We start from the raw sequence: 17,987 nt of genomic DNA, 5'->3' as shown, positions 1-17,987 counted from the left end.
TTGATAAGATAGATGGTTTTGTTTAATTTTTGAACTAAATGGTGAGTGTGAGAGGACCAACTTAAATTCTCTGTAACACATATACCTAAAAATTTTAAATTAGCTGTGTATGTTATTTTCTTATTATTCAAATAAAGTTCCGGTTTATCAATTTGACGGGGACCACGTCCCTGAAAAAAGAGTGCTTTTGTCTTTTCAATATTAATAATAAGATGATTTACCGCGAACCAATTTTCTAATTGATGCATAGAAACTATAGTTTTATCACTTAAAGATTTAAGATTTTTGTCAATAATTAGTATATTGGTGTCATCTGCAAATAAAACAACTTTTGCTTCATGAACAGCTTTAGGCAAATCGTTTATAAACATTAAAAACAAAAGAGGTCCCAGAACCAAACCCTGAGGAACACCGTACTTTATTTCCTTACACGAAGAGAATGATTTTTGATTTGGAGACTTGGCATCAACATGGTCAATTTCTACAAACTGGGATCTACCCATAAGATATGATCTCATCAAAGAGAGTGAAATTCCTCTAAACCCATAAAGTTACAATTTAGCCAACAGTAATTTGTGGTTTATCACATCCAAAGCCTTGGAAGCCTTCAATTCTACATACTCATCTAACTTCTTTGAGTTCTGGCTTTATTTAGGGTTACTCCACCTAACAAACTATGGCAATATATTTACCCATACATACCATTAATTACTTACTATTACTTCACCCAAAACATATAATTCTGAATATAAACTGCACATGAAATGTAGACCATAGGGGAAATGGATGGAACAGGCTTTCATTATATAATACCATATGAAATGGTTGAGGCTAGCATGAATAAATGTATGCACAGTCTTGAATTATAATTTTATTACAGTAACTATAATTTCCTTCATGGCACTATTTTGGTCAAATTGTGTCCCACCCATACCCTGCCAAGGTTTAAAACCACCCACTGACACCACTTCCAGATCATAACATATGTTAACACCTTCAGAATCTTATTCATTGTAATGACGGGGAAAATTATTATGCAGTGATTGTTCCTGTAACAGCATATTAAACAAGAAGTTCTGGGAAGAACTAATACAGCACGAGCAGCATGCGAAACGAAAAAAATACTTGGGTATACAGACACACCGGCTGTAAGGCATCTCATATGACTTCCTAACAAAAATTAGGACTGGATACATACACAGAAAGGACAGGCAGGCATTGTAGGATAAAAAAATCTAGGTATTGCGTATGTGTCGATTTCCACGACCATCGAACTGTTACATTTATTAATATTTAATACAGAACTAGCTTGCAGTTGGGTTATCAGCGACTACCTGGTAAGAGAAGTCGTGCCAGTTTCTAAACTACATATAACCGGTACCTGTCATAGTTTACCAATACAGAGAATCAATGGAGGAAACCTACACCTCCGTTACTCGCCTTATATTGACAACCGCTCTTAACGAGGAATACACAAAAGAGAGATGATTTAATGTGTTAGGTTTTTTAAAAACTTACTATAACTATAGGCAAGTCTTTCTTTTCTTCTTTTTTAACTAAAGCTTCGACATCTTGAAGTTTATACCACCCCCAATGCAACAATACTAACGCTGGAACCATAATAATTGTCACCGCATTCCGACTGAAGAAGCCACGAACTTTTGTACACATTGCTTCTCATTTATTACATTTGTGGACGTTCAATTACCAACTTTCAAAACCTAAAGTCTTGTTACGAAACTGTTGTATTTGCCATCACGATAGATCGAATGTGAACAAATTTGGACTGAGTATGAACGTAGTGAACTAACTACGGCATACAAAATTTCCCTCAGTGGAATATCTCTGGACGAAGGTAGAGAGGAGATAGGATTGCGTTTCGTACAGAAGTGTTAAGAATTTAACTATCTTGTTATCAATAAGGGATTAGTGAAGTCTAACGTCAGTCCACACTAATTATTTTAGGCAAATCGCTAAATTACGTTCAGATAAACTGTATAAAAGTTTAATTTAAATAATGCAAACCGCTTCCTCAAAATCATTTTCGGAAATAAGGTTATGTGTAGGCAGGTACATTCATTCCTTAAACCTATTTCCAGGAAAAAAAAAGATATATAATCGTCCAGTCACTTAATGCTGAATATTTCTCCAATAGCCAAATTATATAGTATAGTCAAAATGACTATAGGCTGTGGAACATGACGTATAACTACAACAACATTTAACAGTGCAGCTGAAATTTTCACACAAGAAAACCCAATAAATCTCAGTGATTACACATGAGACTGTTCAAAAATACATTGGTATATATACATTAATACTGTCAACTTAGATTAAAGAAGGGCCGTGCCATAGCTCAAGCAGATAGTCGATGGCTTGCCACCGTGGTGGTCAAGTGAGATTTGTGGTGGACAAAGTGGCGCTGGGGCAGGTTTTCTCCGAGTACTTCGGTTTCCCCTACCAATCTTCATTCCACCAATTGCTCCACAATCACCCTCATCTATCATCTGGGGCTGGTACAATAGGCCAGAAGTGGTCGCAGTACAAGGGACTTAGTCCCATACCACTAACAATAAAAAAAAAAAAAGAATAATAATGTGCACCCATGTGATATTTCAATGGCCCACATTTTGCTCCTAGCATCAGAATATCATTTACAGAGGACATATATGGGTCTGAATCATATACTAAAGCTATAAAAGTAAAGGTGAAAAAGGTAAAGTTAAGCATCACACCATGAAGACACATGAGAGTGTGCAGATTTAACTCCACCATTCTTGACCTCAACACTAGATGGAGATAGTGGTCAGCTTCACACCCCAGCCACTTTACTCCCAGGGAAAAAGCCCCCAATACCCTTCTTATAGGAGAGTGGGTGGGCTCCAGAACTAGTTTAGGCACTGTGGAGAGGAGAAAAATCTCTTGCCCCTGCCAAGAATCGAACCCTGGGTGTCCAGTCTCTAGCACTATAATGACTGAGATATCCCTGCTCAATATCTAAAAATGTCAGAAACAAAAACTGCAGAAATGGTTATTCAAGGAAAGACATTGGCAATGAATGAAAATTGTTATGAATGGTAACAGTATTGAATAAGTATCCAAAATTATATATGTAGGACTTCGACTGCTAAATCATCTGCCACGATATAGTAAAGAAATACCAGTACTATGTAAGTTCAAAAACGCTTTGAAAACTTACCTACTCAAGCATTGTTTTTATAAAGTGGATGAGTTTCTCTCGTGTGAAGCAAACACTAATCAATTATAATCACATAATACACGAATTATTGGTTTTGTGAATCCCTACTGTACAGTTTTCCTTTTTTTTCCCCCCCCCCCAACCAAGATAACGCAGTAGGAGATGTACCTGAATTGGCTATTCTGGAGAGATTGCAGATACCAAGAAGCTGCACCAGGAAGGGAGAACAGATGTAATGAGATGTTGCAGTGTAGAGTCTACAGTGAAACGTTATACCAGTGCTATCACCAAATTCACCAGTATTATCTCAAAGGCCGCACCATAGCTTAAACGGTTAGTCGCTGGCTTCCCACCGCTGCGGTCAAGTCAAGTGGGATTTGTGATGGACAAAGTGGCACTGGGGCAGGTTTTCCCCGAGTACTTCGGTTTCCCCTGCCAATCCTCATTCCATCAAATTCTCCATAAGCGTTGTCACCAGTACAGATACAATAGGACATCTGGAAGCCGACGTGCCGAGGGGACCTAATATGGATTCCACCTCACACTATATTAAATCTTAACTATTGTAATCTACTCTAATCTATTGTAAACAGTTGTAAATATTGTAACTTTGTTCTCTTATTGTAATCAGCCAATGTACACTAACTGACTTGTCCTATATCATGTAACAATGATCTATAGAGACGAAATAAAGAAATAAATAAATAAACTTCTGAGGACAGGTAGGTAGCAAGATCAGTTTTATGACTTCTGAACATCAAAATTGACTTGCAGCAGACAAATTTTCATTTAAAAAAACGAATAGTAAGCAGAAGGTAAATCAATGTTGGGACTAAGTTAAGTTGAAATCATCAAATGGAATATTTCTGGAAGGTGTGTTTGAAGCCAATAACAAAATGTGTAAATTTATGGATCTCAGTGTAATGTAGTTTGAAAGAGAGTGCATGTCATTGTTTTTATAATTCTTGTATATATTCTGAGTATTTTTACATGGGTTCTCAAATCACTGGGCTGTTGGTGAGCCCTATATGTGATTAGATGCCAAAAAGTACAGATTAGAGGAACGGCAGATTCCTTAATATTTGTAATTGAAATTGAAACAGTTATTACATTTAATAAATAATATTCTGAGCACTTTTCTGCTTACCTTATTTTATAAAAATAAGCATTTTCATAGACAGAGAAAAGCAAGCTGAACAATTAACTTGCCTTCTGCTTCTGTAATAAACAGAGTACTCTAAGGCTGTTCAAATTTATATTAATCTTAAAAGTTGGGGTTGAATTCACCATAGTCTATGTAGGTAAATAACATACGTTGATATGTGAAAAAAATAAATTATTATCTCTGATTGCAATTTGACGTTTCAATTGCTAAATTGTATAAGATCACTGCTTTTCATGAAATCAGGCACTCCCAACACTTTCTTTTTGTCATATATTAACATATAATACAGGTCAATATGTAATATTCTTGTAAAATTATATGCTGATTATCATAAACTTAAAATATTTTTTTCATATCTGCTGACTTGGAAAGGTTTGGAACCACTGAATTAGTCTGAAAGTTCTGAGGACAATATTTTTATATACAAGTAAACATTAGATATGTACATAACATATTAAACACAGATTAAGATTTTCTGATCTTTGTTTTCATCCTGGGTATAAAGTATTGCAGAAGGATGCAGGGTGATATGGAAGATCAGATTTACTCTTTTCAACCACATACCTGCTTGCACACCAGGATTTATTTTTCTTGCCTAACTGACACATTATCATCATCATCATCATCATCATCATCACCACTCACATTCTTCATCCTTAACATCTTTCAAAAGCTAATGATTTTGCCAGAGTTGGTGGCAGTGCTTCTCAAAGATTATTATAAAACATTTTATTTATTGGATGGTTGGGCCATCCCCCTCCCTATTTTGGTTAATGTAAAAATCGAACCATGCTGTTCACCGTAGTTCAGTTCAACCCTTTTGCTCCATAAGGCAATGAATTCATACAATGATCATCTCACACACAGATGATAACTGATGGATAATAAACATCCCTCGTCTAAGAATATTATGAAGCTTTAAAAAGTCTTCCAATCAGATTTTTTAGTTAATATCAAGCCTCTTTCAAATTCCATCTCAACAGATATTCACTAAAGCTCCTGTTCAGTCCCCCCCATGAATGACATGTCTACATTAAAACACATAAACGTAATTATTAAGCAAAAAGTTAAAGATATAAATTACAACATTTCAACCACAAATCAGTAGACATTTTAAATATCACAGGCACTGTGACAATATCTTGTGGTCCCTGTTTTATTTTCCCTTAACCCATAGTTGTGAAGGGTCCGGTATATTTCTGTACACTTGCTGGAGGATTTTGAACTTCTGTTACACAAACATATAATATATCACATCTTGTGAAATAAAAACAAGGTAGATTATCCATAATTATATGGTAGGAAGATGATCAAAAGTCTGATTGCCCCTTGGATGACTGAATGAAGTTCGGAAGTCTGGACTTCCAGCATTGCTTGGTAACTGGGGTAGCAGCATGGAGCCATTGCTGTAGCTGGAGTTCTGAAATATGACATAATTATTTATAATGGAGTAAAACATACTTCACTTGCATCATCCTAAGGAAATGTTAAAGTAACAGTAATCATGATCAGAAACAACAAGTAGCAGCCAGGACACAGACTGATCATCTGAAACTGCATTCCTTTGCTCTTCATATTCAAGACAAAAATTCCTACTTACAGACTCCTGGATTATATCGAGAAGTTTATGATAAATTATATGAATATGCCCTTTAAATACTTTCTGCTATAGTAATTAATTAAATAATTTTCCTGGGGAGTATAGCATGGCTGGTGCATAAGGCTCACAAACTTACCACCATCTTTGAGTCGATTGTCTAGATAATGTGGGACCTTCAACGTCTCACAACCCTATGGGCCTTCATGGCCTTTTACAGGGATAGCTTTACTTACTTTTACTTATAGTAACATTCATTTTAACATTATCCTCTCATTTACTCTTAGATTTTGCAAGTGGTTTCTTTCCTTTTGCCTTTCAGGCAATAAATCTGTAAGACATTTTGTTATTCTTGCTACAAGACTTGTTTTGTGGAAGTCGGGGAATTAAAATCTGCAACGCCCATGACAGAATTTGAAACAAGGGCAGATGGGCAGGCACAAACAGTTTGGGACTCTAAAACATATTTATAGTCTGCTGTTTGAAAGGGAGAATAGTTCTGGACAGATTCTCATCTCCCTGTGAATGACTGGAGAAAGGCAGGTTCTGTCTCTTTAAAATAAACCAGCAAAACACCTGATACAACTTGTGACAGTGCTTTCTTTCTGCTTACCCTAGATCTATCCCGTAACTTTCGCAGTTTCTCAAATTCTTCCAATTCTGATTCAGGTATTTTGAAATGGAAATTGTCGAAGTAGGAATGCCTTAGAAGTTGTTCACAAGACCATCTTCGGGCAGGATCCTTGTCAACGCATTTCTGCAACGAAAATAATATATTTCTACGATATCTCTTTGAAGCTTCATGCACAAAAGAAGAAAAACAAGGCAGTATAGAATGCGAAAATAGAAATGGAACAAGTGCCAGACACTTGGTTTTGGGGAGGCAAAGTGCAGGATTTTTTTAAAAGGTTTTCAGTCTTCACTCCCTCGTCTTTTAGATAAATATGAAAGTGAAGATTTTTAAATTACACGAAGCAGTGTCTCGAGACAAGGGCTGTGGAACTTCAAATAATGTTTAAAAATAATTTTTTACCCAAGAGGAAAGACAATGTATCTCCATTAAACAGACAAACTGGTTACTTATGTGTAGTGAAATAAACACTCATTGCTCTGAGAATCATATGAAAACCATAAGTATTTTCTGTTGGTAAAATGAGAACTTCTGAATGTTAAATAAGGCAGTATATGCAGTTCATACTGCCCTTAAAAATTAATAATACAATTTTTACAGTATTATAAATTCACAAATTATATTTCAGGTCTTTCCAGTGTAACTTTCACTGAATAAGAACGTTCTGAAATTTGTCCCACTATATGCAGTGAGCAACATGCCGTCCACAACATGAAGAAGTATTGGGGAGTGGAGGTATACCGCCACCATTCTTGACCTCGGTACTATACTGAGGTGAATGGTCAGCTTCAAGGCCCGGCCGCTTTACCCTCCCCGGGGAAAGAGGCTCCCCTTTGTCCATTGAATAAAAGGATGGGTGGGCCCCTGAGTCAGTTTGGACGCTGTAATGTAGACAAAGATCTCTTGCCTTTGCCGAGGATTGAATCCAATCCGTCCAGCTTGTAGCCCGTCGTTATACCGACTGAGCTATCGCTGCTGCAATGAATTTTCGTTACAGCCTCGCAAGCACAAAATTACTCTGGATGTATGGTTCTACTCAAACCAGTAGAGTCAAAAGTTTCATGTTATGAGGTAGGGCCCACCTTGAGAAAGTCCAAGACGTGGGCGTTGCTTTGTCTGGGTAGCTTGCTCTCCAGGGGTTCCAAGATGTCGGGCTGGGGTAGGGACACGCCGTAGAAAAACTCGTTCGACTTGAATATATTCATATGACGTGGAATGAGATCTCCTGATACAGAGATGGGGGCTTAATGAAGAAAACATGTCCACAAAGACCAAAGAATTGCAAGTGAAAATTCTGTTATATCACGTTATACTGAAACAGCACAACTCGATGTATTGTAAATAAATGTCACATACGGAGATAAATATTATATTTGTTTCATATCAAGTTTTCCTTTCATTTGCTGCTATTTCTTCCACAGATCACTAATTTTATTTTGTTTTCTTTCATGATTCCTCAAAGAAATCTGAGAGAATGCGGGTTCAGCAAAAATTCCCCGACCTTTTTTTTTAATTTGTTTCATGATTTAATTTCTTTCCATCAACTAAATTCTTAATGAACTCACTACAATATGAAAATTTAAGAATATGCATACAACTTAATCATAGATGAGAGTTGTTGAAACTACCATCTTATGAGACTGAAATATATTTGTATACTCGTAGAAATACTGGTTAAGAGTAACTAAATTTTTTTAATTCGCATAGTGGGGGGGGGAGTCCAACTGGGTCCACTCGGCACGGCCCCCACTGATTGGTCTATTGTAACCTGCCTCGGGTGATTATGATGATGGAGAATTTGGTGGAATGAAGATTGGCAGGGGAAACCGAAGTACTCGGAGAAAACCTGCCCCAGTGCCACTCTGTCCACCACAAATCCCATTTGACCAGACCCGGGTTTGAATCCGGGCAGCCGAGGTGGGAAGCCAGCGACTAACCGCTTGAGCTACGGCACGGCCTTAAGAACAGCTAACTTGTTAATCTGTCTGAAGACTCATTGATCTTAAGAGTAATGTAGGATATCATGTCGTAGTCTGGTAAAAATTAAACCAAAATTCTACCAGACTGCATGACGACACATCCTAGACGATAATACTCATCATATACACAGCCTTGAGAACTTCAAATCTCACAAGAATTCATATAAAATGCTTTATATTCTAAATGGTCTGAAGCAATGAAATACTTCATCATCTTTGCTTCTGAACTTCATCTTTAAAATATGAAATCAGCTACGTCAGAAAATGCCTGAAGGAATTTAAACGAACACATAAGATTCTGCTTTATGCTGACTGTATTACACGTATTTCATTAAGCAGAAACACGTGGTCATTAAAATGGCTAAGCATTAGTTTCCTTATGACGTAAGGAAAGCGAAATTGATAACATTACTTTCAACGGAATTATTAAAAAAAAATCTTTGAATTTGTAGGAAGGTTTTCCTAACAGAAACTCGCCGGATAACAATATTAGTCAGCTGATATGCAGTGGTGAGCACTGATAGCAATCATATTACATAGTTGTGAGGTGAATGATACCGACATCCATAAAGATGTTAATGATTAATAATAATAATAAGGTTATAGTAATAGATAATGAAGCACATAGTGATTTAAATTAAAATAAAACCCTTGAAACTGAAAGCAGCCAATGGTGGTTCTTACGGAAACCTTCATCATATCAGCGTATGTCCATTAAATATAACATTTAATACTTCGTTAAATATTAATATAAAGGATAGTTAACTTGTGACAAAGCCATATTCAGTTAATGTTCACCTAGACTTTTCCTGATGAGGTACAGCTGATCCACATCTGACTTCCCAGGCCACAGTGCTTGTCCCTGAATTAGTTCAGCAAACACACAGCCTGGAACAAAGCAGAACACAGATGGGTAACAAACTAAATGATTCCGAAATGTCATTATCTTAGATACTGTTGTGATGCCAGGATGGGTGCGGTCTAGGATACCTGTTCAAGGATATGTCCCTAGGGTAGTGCCCCTTCCCGAATCACAATGAAACATCTTCCTCTTAATTAAGTAAAAAAAAATAACATTTATTAATCCAATAACATAAAATAATAAGTTCAAGCAAATTTAGTCTGCTCGCAATCACTTCGTCTCTGTGCTGAGGGTAACTGGCCAGGCTGGGACAAACAGATCTCTACTTACAGAATACAGCAACCTTCCCGAAGGCGAACATGGTGGTGCTCGGTGAGGGTAGAGGTCTGTTGGTCAACTGGCTCCTTATGTCTGCCGTCTAAGTGTAGCGGTTTCCCCTGGAGGATGGACTGTTTATCTAACGTTAAGCACTTGTTCTGACTACAAGAAGAACTGCTTCCATTTCCGTTATCTAACCCTTAAATACTCTATATTTTCCTCAGGCACATTGTAACAAAGTTTACAATTGGGCCGTCATCATTCTTTATCATCTCTTACTTTCTAAGCTAACAAGTGATTGCTTGAGACCGTACAGACGTCAAGGGATATGTGATTCAGCTCATTATGACATTTGTTCTAAACTTCAACTTTTACATTATTATTCATCGCCGCGACATCCGTCGTTAGCTCTACTGTGTAGGAAGTCAATGTGGTCTGACTTCCAATTTTACTCACACTGTGTTTTTCCCTGTCCACATCCTACATCCTGTGGTCTGGTTACAGTTCATACAATTTGCTTGTACATTCATGCTCTTGATAAATGATTAATATCTATCAATATACAGTTAATACATATTCCTCAATATCCTTATTCCTCTAAGGTAACATTAATATATAGCATATATGGCAGGTGAAGTCTCATAACAATAGTACTTACATTTTCATTGTAATATTTAGATAAGAAAATTTTGCTTTCAGTATCCCCTTTCGAAAAAAAAAATGTTGAGATGAAGCAATGAGTGTTTTACTCTAATGAAATGTAGTTATAACCCCCCAGCTGTAACTTCCCTCCATACAGACTTTTGGATATGGCCCTGAGTAGCTTATAGTATTTTCATGAACTTCAGGACTGGAACAGGAGGAATAGAGTGAAAATCTGACTGTTTCTCCTGTTCCAGGGACATCAGGAAGAGATCAAAACAACTGTTTCTCATCCTAACACGATAACAAGTTCTTGAGCTTTAGTTAGGATGGCGTTATTTCTTGCGGATAAATTCGTAATTTTTATCAAATCTCACAAAAGAGGAGTCAGGATAGGCAAAGTTATAGATTACATGATTAAAAGTACATTTTAGATTTGCGTACTAACCAGCAACAATGAATAGGACGGAAAATACTATGAAACTGAAGTTATGTTGCCTGGAATTTCAGTCAAAATCTTGAGAATCCGTAAATTAACATACTTCAATAATACCTTAAAATTACGGATTTGGCGACATATTTGGTTAGTTAAAAGTGAAAGGTACCTAAGACTATTTGAAAAGTGTTTACTGAACTATTTCAGAATTCGTATTGTATCTTGCGAAGTTAAAATTTTCGCCTTCACCTAAACCACACTCTGTCTCTTATTGCGAATATTTATATTTTGAAGCAGGGTCATGAATAATACATCAGATATTGCTAAAGCGACAGAGCTCTTAGTATGTTTAAGTGTCAAGAAAACACAAGTTATGCAACCTCTTTAGTAATTTCCTTTCTTCCTACACATGTCAATTGATGTAATGTGCATAATTTTTTATATCCATGATCTCTGCGAATTTTTTATAGATTATTTTCGTTTTTATCTCTATATATCTGCACATTACGCTGAATTTCTTTCATACTAGACTCTAATTCCTGAACTGTCCTGAAACATAAATTTTTATATCCGTGATCTCTGCGAAATTTATTTATGGATTATTTTCCTCTTTATGTCTGTATATCTGCACATTACGTTGAATTTCTTTCATACTAGACTCTAATTCCTGAACTGTCCTGAAACACAAGGCGAACAGTCACATTACATGCATTGGTTGTGATGTATTCCGTAAAGTAGACAGCATGAACCAAGCAGATTTCTGTCTACTGTCTATCGGAATACTGATATCAGTGTGGCGGTAAAATGGGATAAGGTGTACAAATTTACTATACACTCACAGAACGAAAGAATGTGGGGGACGGTGTCCACTGACATCACTGACAATACTCACCAATGGCCCATACATCAACGGGAGGCCCATACTGGGTGTCACCCACCAGGAGTTCCGGAGCTCGGTACCAACGGGTAGCCACGTAATCCGTGTAATTTTCTCCTGGGCCTGAGAGACATAATAAAAATCGTTAAGTGAAAATAACAAATTATAATAAAGTTAGAGATATCTGAAAACGAGAATATTGTCAGATAAATATGATTCTGGATACACTCAAAATCACTTATAATGAAAATTACAATTAGTTCCATGACGCAATAAAATTCATAAACTTAAATTCTGATCACGTCCAACAAAAACAAATATGGCGGAAAAAGAAGACGGAAGATAGACAAGTTTGATTACCAGTTCAAAATTTTAGGCAAAATAATATTAATTTGTTAGTTATGAGAAACCACAAAGTCGTTGGTATTTTGGAGTAAATAGCAAAATAAATAAATATGAATTTATTTTAATTGTTCACTAAATAATTTCAGAATTTCTAAAAGTGTTTATATTACTTACTAGGGCCCACTCAGCCTCCTGTATAATGTGTACAAGGGGATCTTCCGCCGGGGACAAAGCGGTAGGCGCGTGAAACTATCCACTCACCTCCATCTAATGCCCGCATCAAGAAAATTGGAACTATATCTCAACTACACCAAATATCTTCACGGTATACTGCGCAACTAATGAAGCACAGGGACAGATTTAACTTTGTTCAATTATAGACCTTTAGTGAAAGACTTTTGGGTCATTTCATGTGAAATCATCCAGAGAGATCGCTCGCCATTTTTAAAAAAAAATCATATTTTGTACACTTATTTCTACATACTTTCACACTTCAATTTTTTTTTAATTGTAGCCCGCTCGGTTCTCCCGGTACAGCCGTTTTTATAATGCGAAAAAACGCGTTTTCGCCTCAAATGGAGGTTTTNTTTTATAATGCGAAAAAACGCGTTTTCGGTTCAAATGGAGGTTTGCGTTTTCTTCTGTATCTCGATAATTGTTGCAGCTAGAGACTCCAATGAAAATCTGATTTGTTCCTCATGATATGGACTACAAATCATATCATTAGAAAGTTTTACTCAACTCACTTCTTCTATGTGTAATTAAGCTTGTAACTTATCTATCGATTTTGAGAAAAACTCTATTTTTGACCTTCAGAAACCAATGGGAGGGGGAAAGTATCACATCTGTGGTTTCTACCCCTTGTTGTTACCTACATTAGGAATATAATCACGTAGTTTTGAACCACGTACCTATTTTCCAAAATTTTCCTGGAGCTTCCAAACTCTGCTCTGGGCCCAAAATCGACCATTTTTAACATCTCATATCTCCGGTGGGGAGAATTTTGAAACTCATAGCAAATAATTCTCTATTATAGAGTAACATGGAATTACAATTACAACTTTGATATTCAACTAATAGTGAAGTTCTTATAACGCAAACTTCCATTTCATGTGAAATCGCGTTTTTTCGCATTATAAGAACTTTTCAAATAAGAAAGATCTCCCAATTTCGGTTTAATTCACATCCGTATTGCATATAAAATTAACGGAAGTTAACGTAAATGTCGGCTGTTATAGCAGTAGCAATTATCACGTGAACCATTCCTTTCACTGTAAAGCATTCGCCCCTTGAAGAATATGAGAGACTGCACGCTATACAGAAATGATGGAGAAGTTGCCGCATCTGCACGGCGAACGTGTCAGATCGGATCTCTTTTATAACAATGCTCAGTCATGACTGTCTTGAATGACTGATAGACTTAACAGCAGGAAATGTGTTTTCTGTGTTTCTGCGTCTTCCCCTTTGTGTTTTAGAGATTTATGCAGAACGTTGGAAAAAATCAACACACAAAAACTTTCACATACGTTTGTTACAAAGTGCACCACATCCTTTCATTACATCACAAGTACTTGTCAAATGACATACAATACAACTCACTCACTTACTTACTCACTTACTCACTCATGAAGCTGAGCCCTTCTGGAGGAGCTGCTAATTCTACAGCTACTCAAGAATTTCCCAGCATTTTATGGAACCCGAAGGTTCATTACCGTGTTAACAAGAGTCCTCCACTGGTTTCTATCCTGAGCCAGATCTATCCAATCCATTCCATCCCATCCTATCTCTCTAAGATCCATTCTAATATTGTCCACCCACCTACGCCTTGGTCTTCCCTGTGGTCTCTTTCCTTCTGGCTTTACCACCAATATCCTATACGCATTCCTCGTCTCTCCCATTCGATCTACATGACCTGCCCACCTCATACTCCTTAACTTGATCATTGTAATTATTCTTGGAGAAGAGTAACAGTTATGAAGCTCCTCATTATGCAGTTTTCTTCAACCTCCTGTCACTTCATCTTTCTTCGGTCCAAATATTCTCCTCAACACCCTGTTCTCAAACACCTTCAGTCTATGTTCCTCCCTTAATGTCAGAGACCAAGTTTCACACCCATACAGAAGAACTGGAAAAATTATAGTTTTGTATATTCTAATTTTTATGTTTTTGGGCAGCTGACGAGAAGACAAAAGGTTGTGGACTGAATGGTAGCAAGCATTACCCGAGTCCAATCGCCACTTAATTGCCTCCTGAATCAGGTTTCGATCTGTTATCGTTGTTCCAAAATATCTGAACTGTGCCACATTTTCAAAACATCTGTTTTCTATCTTTATATCATGATTCTGCCCTGCATTTTGGTGACGAGACGGCAACATATTCTTAGTTTTCTCTGTGTTTACTTCTGGACCAACCCCTTTACTTGCGTCAGTTAAAGTTTGTGTGTTTTTCTTTATGGTATCTACATTATCGCCGGTCACGGTAGCCGAGCGGTCTAAGGCATGCACTGTCTTCGCTCGCTCGGAAGCCGGGATCGTGGGTTCGAATCCCACTCAGGGCATGGGTGTTTGTGTGCGTTTTTCTGTGTTTGTCTACAGGTAGAGGCCTTGCGACTTGCTGATCACTCGCCCAAGGAGTCCTACCGTATGTGGAAGATCTAGTAAACCGAAGTGAAACGGAGAGTTTCATGGAGGTAGGCCTAGGCCTAAATTGGGGCTGTAGCGCCACAGAAAGAAAAATCTACATTATCACCCAGTAGATTCACATTATCGGCATAGACCAACAGCTGATGTGTCCCGTTTAGTTTCAGTCCCACCTGGATTCCCTGGACCTTCCTAATGACATACTTCTAAAGCAGAGTTGAAAAGGAGTGGCGATAAAGCATCTCCTTGTTTTAGACCATTCTGGATAGGAAATTTACCAGACAAATGTTTACCTACACGGATTTTACTATACGTTTCGTTTAAAACATTTTAATCAACCTAACTAGTTTCATGGGTATCCCAAACTCTATCAGAGTATTGTAAAATACTTCCCTCCTAATCGAATCATAGGCTTTCTTGAAGGCCATGAATAGCTGATGTACTGCCTCATCCTACTCCCATTAATTCCCGACGGTGCAAACCCATTTCTTATTCTCAGCATCGAAATGGACACTGTAGACAGATAAAATGCTTTTGACCCTTGAAAATCGGATCAGATTCCTCCGCTGGCTATATGCCCATCCAGTCTTCTGTCCAAAGTGGAATGGAGGTACTTTGGGTGGGATAAAGCAGCTGGGACTTACCACTGACCCGCTCACCTCAATGTACGTAATTTTGAGGCTAAGAATGAGCAGAGCTATACCTCCACTTCTCCATACATTTCATAACATAGTGGTTAATCAACCACATTGACTACTTAACCTCTGGCGTTTTAACACAAAATTACTCTGCTTGCCTATTTGATGTCAACTGTATTTTCAACCTAAATATCTGTGATTATTTGAGATTATGCTCACTCAACATTCTCGCGAAACCGAAGTCACAGAGCTTAACAACTCCCTGGGCTGTTAGCAAAATATTCTCCGGCTTCACGTCTCGGTGGATGCAGTTGTGTTGATGGCAATATGCTATTCCCTGTAGCGTCTGCCACGTGATCTGCCGAGTCAGCAGTTCCGGACAGCCTTGTGGGAACTTCTCTAGTTCTGCCAGCACAGTGTGGTCACAGAACTCGAACACAAGATGGAGCTTCCGCTTCCGTCGAAACACTTCCAACAGATTAACCAAGTTGGGGTGTTTCAGATTCTGAAAAGAAAATCATTCGTATCATAATGAAACATTGGCGATTAGCATTTAGGTAAAATTAAGAGAGCAAGTTTTCACCGCCGTGAAAACCTCAAATCTTACAAAGTAAAGAAGTCTTTACGTAAGATACATTGTTAGATTATTGAGCAAATCAAACGTTGATGTATGTGTGTATATGTCGGGATTACTGGATTTTTTAACGTCGTCCATCGTTCGGTATTCTGAAGAAACTAAAGAACCCAATGTTTTGGAAACAGCATCTGTTTCCGTTTTAAGGAGAGGGGGTGAGAGACGCTTACTCTGTTGATTCCGTTAGAAAGGGTCGACCTCGGTCACCAAGTCCGGTGGATCCAGTGACTGAGGTTAGCCATCTGTAACGGACACAACAGAGGTAGCTGTCCCGCACCCCCTCCCATAAGGACGGAAACAAATGAAGGTGCAGTTTCTGAACTGTTGTGTTTTGTTTTTTAGTATACTGGACGTTGGGAAAATGAACAAAACCCAACAATCCTGAGTGTTATACACCATCGTTAAAATTCTTCATAATCTACGTGTATATGTTTGTGGTGTATACCCCTGAAGTTATTCGGAAAGAAATAGGAGCGCAAATAAATCCAATCATCCAAACCAGAACCCGTTGTTATTCGTCACGGAAGCACGGATACGTGACAAGATCCTTTATACACCATAATTCTTAAAAATCACAATGTCTCTTTATTCGACGTTATATAAAAAATTAAACAACAATGCCATCAAATGAAACAAAAAATAACAGAATATGTCGACTCATGAAAATGCATTTCTTTCATGGTTACAGCAGTAAACTCATGGTCATTTAGTGAGTGTTTACGTATACCCGATCGATTCAAGGCCATCAGGGCAGCGGTAGTGGTATAAATAAGTCGGCTGTTGCTGTGTGATCAGCCTGCGAACCGTTCGATACCAGCAAGTTCGCTATTTGAGACTGCGGCGCGGTGTCCTTAGTCATAAGGAAAACACATTTTTACATTCATTTCTAGCCTCCTCTGCTCTGTGCTGTGGTCTTGGTTTTCTGATGGGCTTCTGGAATGTTATTATAACACTTATCTTCACCGTTATGTAATTAGAACTGGATTTCAGTACAATAAATATATGGACTGTATATAATCACGTTTTCTTACATGAAGTATGCCTAACAACTGCTTCTGTAACAACAAATACACTAATAATTTGTATTTGCATACTCAGATTTTTAATTCTTTCCAATCATGGGATAAATTAGATTACATTATGATCAGTGCAAAAATTATTGTTAAAATTAAAAGCAAAGCCTCCTTATTTCTGCCCAGACTCTGTTGCGAAGATATTGTGTTATAATCCTTCTTGTTGGTTTTGCTTTTAGGGAGTAGATTCTAATAAATGTTCTGAAGGTACTGGCTTCAGTCATTTCTATGTGAAGTCTACATATAATCCTCTTATCGAAGGTTACAACGAGATATTTTACATGATTGACGAAGGAGATATTCCGTCCATCCAATGTACGTAATGTGAGCCTCAGGGGGACTAAGTCTATGTAGTAGGGAAAGAACCATTGTTCCCCAATTTATAGGAAAGTGGACTATTTTCTGAGTAGGCCTGGATAATTTGTCGAGGAGACTTATCCCCGTTCTTCCTCGAAATCCATACCAAATAATACTCAATTTACTGACAAATATTCTGGAGTATCATTTGATTAACAAAATAAAAGTGAAATTGTATAAAGCTCGTTACTTACGGTAGCCAAAATTTTGGAGTTAAAGCAAGTAAGTGAAACTACTAATCGATACATTTACCGTAGGAGTAAAGTAAACGCTTAAGTGTAACTTCAAGAATTAATGTTTAGCTTCACACTTTCTCGCACTGACTCAATCTTAAAAAAAAACTGAAATTAACGTCTTCNACTCAAGAATTTCCCAGCATGTTATGGAACCCGTAGGTTCACTACCGTGTTCACAAGAGCCCTCCACTGCTCCCCATCCTGAGCAAGATCAATCAAATCCATATCATCTCATCCTGTCTCTCTAATATTCATTTTAATATGTCCACCCACCTACGCAGACTGCTTCTACCGGTTCTCACGGTCTCTTCGCTTGCGGATGTCTTATTTTTCCTTCTACCCTGAAGATGGAGGCGATA

General features: G+C 37.6%; 1 protein-coding gene across 2 annotated transcripts in view; it reads right to left on the bottom strand.

The window, feature by feature from the left end:
* Positions 1-5,071: 5,071 nt before the first annotated feature.
* The window catches only part of LOC111870288 (cyclin-dependent kinase-like 1), a 36,686-nt gene continuing 23,770 nt past the window's right edge, over positions 5,072-17,987 (bottom strand). Inside the window, exons 4-10 of one of the 2 annotated variants that reach the window (XM_023862432.2) lie at positions 17,438-17,445; positions 15,548-15,834; positions 11,722-11,829; positions 9,370-9,459; positions 7,675-7,817; positions 6,575-6,718; positions 5,072-5,784 (exon numbers count right to left, since the gene is read on the bottom strand). In XM_023862432.2, coding sequence (XP_023718200.1) covers positions 5,656-5,784; positions 6,575-6,718; positions 7,675-7,817; positions 9,370-9,459; positions 11,722-11,829; positions 15,548-15,834; positions 17,438-17,445 — 909 coding nt within the window. In that variant the 3' untranslated portion in view covers positions 5,072-5,655. Of the gene's footprint in view, positions 5,785-6,574; positions 6,719-7,674; positions 7,818-9,369; positions 9,460-11,721; positions 11,830-15,547; positions 15,835-17,437; positions 17,448-17,987 lie in introns of both variants that reach the window. The other variant, XM_033753747.1, reaches the window with a different exon arrangement.

The sequence above is a fragment of the Cryptotermes secundus genome, unplaced genomic scaffold (assembly GCF_002891405.2).
Source record: "Cryptotermes secundus unplaced genomic scaffold, Csec_1.0 scaffold94, whole genome shotgun sequence".
NCBI classification, from domain to species: domain Eukaryota; kingdom Metazoa; phylum Arthropoda; class Insecta; order Blattodea; family Kalotermitidae; genus Cryptotermes; species Cryptotermes secundus.
This window is presented reverse-complemented; position numbering and strand designations above follow the sequence as displayed.